Source organism: Poecilia formosa, unplaced genomic scaffold, assembly GCF_000485575.1.
Source record: "Poecilia formosa unplaced genomic scaffold, Poecilia_formosa-5.1.2 Scaffold339, whole genome shotgun sequence".
Classification (NCBI taxonomy): Eukaryota; Metazoa; Chordata; class Actinopteri; order Cyprinodontiformes; family Poeciliidae; genus Poecilia; species Poecilia formosa.
In genome coordinates this window covers 557,299-563,791 of record NW_006800278.1, presented here as the reverse complement: position 1 = coordinate 563,791, position 6,493 = coordinate 557,299, and the positions used below count along the sequence as shown (strand labels likewise).

Below are 6,493 nucleotides of genomic sequence, written 5' to 3'. Positions count from 1 at the left end.
GACTTAGATTATCTGACACAAGGGCCTATATTAGAAATGAAACAATGTAACATATATTATAAAACTTATAAATGTTATACCATTGACCAGCAAAGTTTACACAGGTGGTAAAGACTATTATTTATATGTACTTTTTTCACTCTGTCAAAAGTAAGATACATCCTAAATCTTCCGTTTTTGTTTTGAAAGTTTCCTAAAGACACGATGTGAGGAAGAAGAGGGAGATATCTATAAAGAGAGACGGATTCACTGCAGCACGGATGAATCTCACATCGGATTTTGGACTCAATCTCAGCTGCTGAATCACTGAAGCTACAACTCGTCGGCTGAAAAACATATACATATCTATATGCATGTATGTACACACATACATGCATATAAACATGTATCCAATATATATTATTCAGTATTAATCATTATTTATTTGTGCCATTATTAATCTTTATTGATTAGTGTTTGTATAGTTATATAAAATATATATTGATATTACTAAATAATGTATTAAATAAATTATGAACGGCTGTGTGCTTTGTAATATGCTCTTCATAGATCGATATCAGAATATTCCATTCCTATTCTATTGTTATAGCCACTAAGCATATTTAAATATGATGAACTATGTATTAAAAACACAATTGTTTATAAATGTAGCTTTGATAGATGTTTGAATATGGTTTCCAGTAACAATAAAGTGTGTTATGATCGATTAAATGCGCTGATACGTCATTGTGCTGTTAAACACGTAACGCTGAGTGGAGTGGAGTACCGCTCCAAGATGGCCGCCCTAAATCTCGTCAGCGACAATAGGCGAGAGCGGTCCATGAGGCGTCTGTCCTTATATTATGTCTATGGGAGCAACAGCTGCTGATCGGCTCAGGCTCCGCTAGAGCCGCTAAGGGAGGAGCTAGCTGTTAGCTGTTAGCTGTGGCTCTGCAGCGCTAACAAAACACCCTCCGGTAAGTAAATACTTACAGCAAAAGACATTTAACACGTTTCATTTACTTTCACTGCTCAATAGGAAGAAACACATTGACAATAAACGGTGTGAACACACACAAAAAATTAAACCACATTTTACCGTAACTTTGCCGACCCCCCCCCAAAAAAAATTGCTCTTAAAAAATGTCCCTGTTTATGGTCCCCCCCCAATAATGAGATGGGATTTACGCCCTTGGGCTCAGACTAATTCATATGGACAGTAACACTAACAGGTAGAAGCTCTGCTTTGTTCCTACAGCAGTTTCTCTGTAATGCAGGACACGGTGCAGCAGTGTTTCTCAGGTCCTCAGGCCTCCTGCCCTGCATGTTTCAGGTGTTTCCCTTCTGCCACCTGGATTGATTAACAGGCCTCTTCAGTACTGATGGCTGCAGACGAGGTCATGAGGTCATTTGGATCAGCTGTTCTCATCTAAAACATGCAGAGCAGGACTGAGGACGAGCTGAGAAGCTCTGCTGTAGAGGAACTCTGGTTGTCGGGGTTCGTTCTGCCGGTCAATAATGAAATGTACTCTTCCCATTTTGTATTGATTTGTATTTGATGTCCTTTTCAGTATGTTGTTTTTATTTTTTTTAAACTTTGCCTTTTAGTTTTTATACTCGCTGTAACATCAATTGCCCATTTGGGACACCAATAAATCTGAATCTGAATCTAGCTCAGGCTAGCATCTGCTAGCTACCAGAGCCTGCTACACATGCTGCAAATTTAATAAACACAGATGATAATAACACTCAGTGATTCTTGAGAATAGGGACAAAACAGGTCCTATGGATAAAGCACAAAATTTGAATAAAATATAAACAAAATATAATTTTTTCAAATATCTGACTAAACTAACCTGGGTCATGTGAGCACAACAATGTATGTTTTCCTGGTATTTGCTGAATATTTTTTTTTATTTTAAACATTGTAGTCGGTGGATGATGCCTGTAAAATCCCTTGTCCAGGAGCAGAACTCAATACATTATAATAGTTTAAAATAATTAAAGAAATACTAAAATTATATATTATGACAATTAAGTATAAGTAGTCATATAAATAATTATAAAGGTATCAAATTGAATTAAAAATCATTTTTATTTTCCAACTCCATTGAAATGTGTCCCTAGTTTTTGTCAACATCGTCAGAAATGAAAAAATGTAAAAAAAAAAAAACAAACAAACAAAAAAAAAAATCGGGCATTATTGGGGGGCACCAGAACTTCTGAGGACCCCATGACCACTTCCTTTCTCTTCCTTTGATAAGAGCGCCAGTTAGCTCTGGTTAGCTTAAGTTAGTTATTCTTTAGTTTTTTCTTCTGTTTTACTCCTAAGTTGCTCGTCACAACCATGATGTGTCAACTCCATAACTGACAATTTACAAAACTTTGATGAAATTTTGTGAAATAAAAGCTTAATTCTGGTAAACTGTAAAGATTTCATGGACCTGACGAGCTACAATATGGCCTCCTTCAGAATAACATCATATAAATTGAGGTAGTTTGGCTTTTTGTCAACTCCGTCAGAGTTTTTCTGACTCTTTCAGTGAAATTGTTGTCAAATCTCACTTAAATGTGCAATTAATTCATTTTCATGTATTTTACATAAATTGCATTACTTCACATGTACCAAGATTTTCATTTTACTCACTAGTTTGTCACCACCTTCAGTTCTGTGTCAACTCCATCAGATGGCCTTTTTGTTGTTTTTTGTTTTAAATTATTTATTTTGTTTCTTGAGAAGCATTTGTCTTTAAAATGAGTAAAAATATCACTAATAGGGTCATTAAAATTATTTATTTTTGTCAGATGGCGATGACGTTCTGGGTCAGATCGATTAAAAATGTAATTTTTAAAAAAAAAAATGTTGCAACTGGGAGCCTGGACCTTAGCATCTTTACATTTCCAAAACATTATTTGTCATATTTGCACACATAAGGTTGAGAAATAACAAAAAAAAATTATGGGAAAATTGAAACCCATTTTGTCCCTATTCTCAAGAATCACTGCACTGTAAAGTACAGAAACTCATATCATAACCAAATCAACAACTTAATTAGCAAAACTGCTCTTTCACAAGCCATCAGATGGCCTTTTTGTTGTTTTTTGTTTTAAATAATATTTATTTTGTTTCTTGAGAAGCATTTGTCTTTGAAATGAGTAAAAATATCACTAATGGGGTCATTAAAATTATTTTTTATTTATTTTTGTCAGATGGCGATGACGTTCTGGGTCATCGCCATCTGGCGACCATAAGCAATACAAACTGCTTAATCAGCAGTTTGTATTTTGAACCGATACAAAAATTTAAACAAGATTTAAAGTTCAGAGCTACTAAGCTAACGGTTACAGGTCCTCTTCTATTGTAGAATACTGCCATCTGGTGGCCAAAACAGATATCACACCGCAGCAGGGCCACACAGCTATAAGTTTATTTATACAGCACATTTACAACAGCCTCAGCTGGCCGAAATCCTTCACAACAATCACAGGTAGATAAATGATGACGCAAAAACTGAAATTAAGTATGATTAAAAAAATAAGAATTATAAAAATTGGCAGAAATACAAAAAACTAATAATATGGATAAAAATCAAGACATACTTAATTTCAGCTGCAGTGAAATTAAGCAAAAAAGAAGCTTAAATTAGGACCAATGTCCCCTGTTTTTCTTTTTCAACTGGTGTTAAAAATGACGATATAGAACAATAAATCTAACTGGAATCAGGGGGAAGTAAAAATGTTTAGTTAATAGCTTTAGCCCAACCGGATCAGCCTGAGCTGCAATATGGATCAGAAATGGGCCATTTATTTTTTCTGCACAATGGCACAGTTGGTAGAGCTGTTGCCTTGCAGCAAGAAGGTTCTGGGTTCGATTGCCGGCCCTGATCTTTCTGCATGGAGTCTCCCTGTTCATGGTGGGTTCTCCCCGGGTACTCCGGCTTCCTCCCACAGTCCGAAAACATGACTGTCAGGTTAATTGGTCTGTCTAATTCTGTGTGTGTGTGTGTGTGTGTGTGTGTGTCCTGTGTTGCCCTGTGACAGACTGGTGACCTGTCCAGGTGACCCCGCCTCTCACCCGGAATATTGGCTGGAGAGGCAGCAGCACCTCTTGACCCCACTAAGGGACAAGGTGTTAGAAAATGGATGGATGTTTCTGAGCGTTTGAAGACCTGGAGGAGGTGGGATCCAGGTGAGAAGGGCTGGAAGGGCCTTCCGGAGACAGGAAGGCCCTTCCAGCTGTACGGCGGCGCCCGGTCCTTCAGCTGCGTCCAGGACGACCGGGACCAGCTTCCCGCCCACTGCAGCACCGGCAGCGAGAAGCTGAACCTGGACTGCAGGACGGGATCGTTCCTCATCACGGCTCTCAGGGAAGGTGGCGCCTCAGCCTGCAGGAAGGTGAAACATCAGCCGGGATTCTCCGGAAGCTTTTCAGGATGTTGGAGCCACAGCTGCTCCGCCTCTCTGGTTTGTTTGTAACTGCATCTCAGTTTGTTTGCCGCCGCTAGCAGCAGCAGACTCACCGTCTCCCCCTGCAGGGTCCACATCCCACCTCCCCTGATGTTCACCTGAGGCCTCAGTGCTGCCACCTGCTGCTTGTGAACTGACATTACGACAGTAGAGATCTTTAAGTCCTAAAAGTCATAAAACTTCTGGTCCCAGACTTATTAACTAAATTAACAAAAACCACAACAACACCAAAAAGACAACAATCCTCATAAAACTCTGATCACCGACATTTTAAGTTCTTCTCTAATATTTAACTGAAGGTCTAGTTCAATCATTAAATCAACCAGCTGATTTTCTGCTGACACAGCAACATACTTCAGTATCCGAGAGGTCAAAGGTCGAGGTTGCCCAGGAGGGAGTTTTCCTTCGTTGTGATTGGCTTTCAAATGGATTTCTAATTATGTTCAGTAATTGTTGTGCAGATAAGTAAACTAAAGCAGTTTGTATACAGTTAGTCTGCAGAAATGTCTGTCGCCTTTACAGGCAGAAGCTTCTTCTCCTGCAGGACAACCAGAATCTACAGTTTGTGTTTTCAGTGGCTGAAGCTCAAAGCTGTGACTGAAAACTGGAAACTGAGATTTTAGAAAGGAAGGAAGCAGAAGAAAAGTTTCCTCTCCCAGTCTGAGTTAGTGACGGTCCTGGAAGCTCTCAGGAGTTTTTCTCTAAACCATCTGCTCTGCAGTTAGCTTTAGCTTAAAGAAGCTAATGCTACAGATTTAGTCATTTGGCTGCAGGTCGACAGTCAAAGTCTGTGTTCATATTTACTTTGTTCACATTTATACCTAAAATAACTTTATGTGCTTGAATTAAGGGATTAAAGTGAGTTTGCATATAGATGTTTTCTTCATAGATGCTGAGTGTAAAGATCTCTAGATCTGCCTCTGCATTAGTACGATGAACTGAATGTGGATATTCATCATCTGACTCCTCCTACCTGCTGGAGCTCAGCAGCCAGACGACGAGGCAGGAGAACCTTCTTCATGGCTCCGCTCTGAAACAATGAGAGGGTCCGGTTCAGTCCGGTTCGGTCCAGTCCGGTTCAGTCCGGTTCGGTCCGGTTCGGTCCAGTCCGGTTCAGTCCGGTTCGGTCCAGTCCGGTTCAGTCCAGTTCAGTCCAGTTCAGTCCAGTCCAGTCCGGTTCAGTCCGGTTCAGTCCAGTCCAGTCCGGTTCAGTCCAGTTAGTCCAGTCCGGTTCAGTCCGGTTCAGTCCAGTCCGGTTCAGTCCGGTTCAGTCCAGTTCAGTCCAGTCCGGTTCAGTCCGGTTCAGTCCAGTTAGTCCAGTCCAGTCCGGTTCAGTCCAGTTCAGTCCAGTCCAGTTCATTCCAGTCCGGTTCAGTCCAGTTCAGTCAAGTTCAGACCAGTTAGTCCAGTCCGGTTCAGTCCAGTCCGGTTCAGTCCAGTTCAGTCCAGTCCGGTTCAGTCCGGTTCAGTCCAGTTCAGTCCAGTCCGGTTCAGTCCGGTTCAGTCCAGTCCGGTTCAGTTCAGTCCAGTCCGGTTCAGTCCGGTTCAGTCCAGTTCAGTCCGGTTCAGTCCAGTTCAGTCCAGTCCGGTCCGGTTCAGTCCGGTTCAGTCCAGTCCGGTTCAGTCCAGTTCAGTCCAGTCCAGTTCAGTCCAGTCCGGTTCAGTCCGGTTCAGTCCAGTTCAGTTCAGTCCAGTCCAGTCCGGTTCAGTCCGGTTCAGTCCAGTCCGGTTCAGTCCGGTTCAGTCCAGTTCAGTCCAGTCCAGTTCAGTCCGGTTCAGTCCGGTTCAGTCCAGTTCAGTCCGGTTCAGTCCAGTTCAGTCCAGTCCAGTTCAGTCCAGTCCGGTTCAGTCCGGTTCAGTCCGGTTCAGTCCGGTCCAGTCCAGTTCAGTTCAGTCCAGTTCAGTCCAGTCCAGTCCAGTCCAGTCCAGTCCGGTTCAGTCCAGTTCAGTCCGGTTCAGTCCGGTTCAGTCCAGTTCAGTCCAGTCCGGTTCAGTCCGGTTCAGTCCAGTTCAGTCCAGTCCGGTTCAGTCCGGGTCAGTACAGTCC

The 6,493-nt window shown here is 41.8% G+C and overlaps 1 protein-coding gene across 1 annotated transcript in view; it reads right to left on the bottom strand.

Moving 5' to 3' along the window:
• st6galnac2 (ST6 (alpha-N-acetyl-neuraminyl-2,3-beta-galactosyl-1,3)-N-acetylgalactosaminide alpha-2,6-sialyltransferase 2) overlaps window positions 1–5,569 on the bottom strand; it is a 27,266-nt gene extending 21,697 nt beyond the window's left edge. The window contains 2 exon segments of the mRNA XM_016661670.1: window positions 4,062–4,364; window positions 5,420–5,569. Coding sequence (XP_016517156.1) covers window positions 4,062–4,364; window positions 5,420–5,467 — 351 coding nt within the window. The 5' untranslated portion in view covers window positions 5,468–5,569.
• Between the last annotated feature and the right edge of the window lie 924 nt (window positions 5,570–6,493).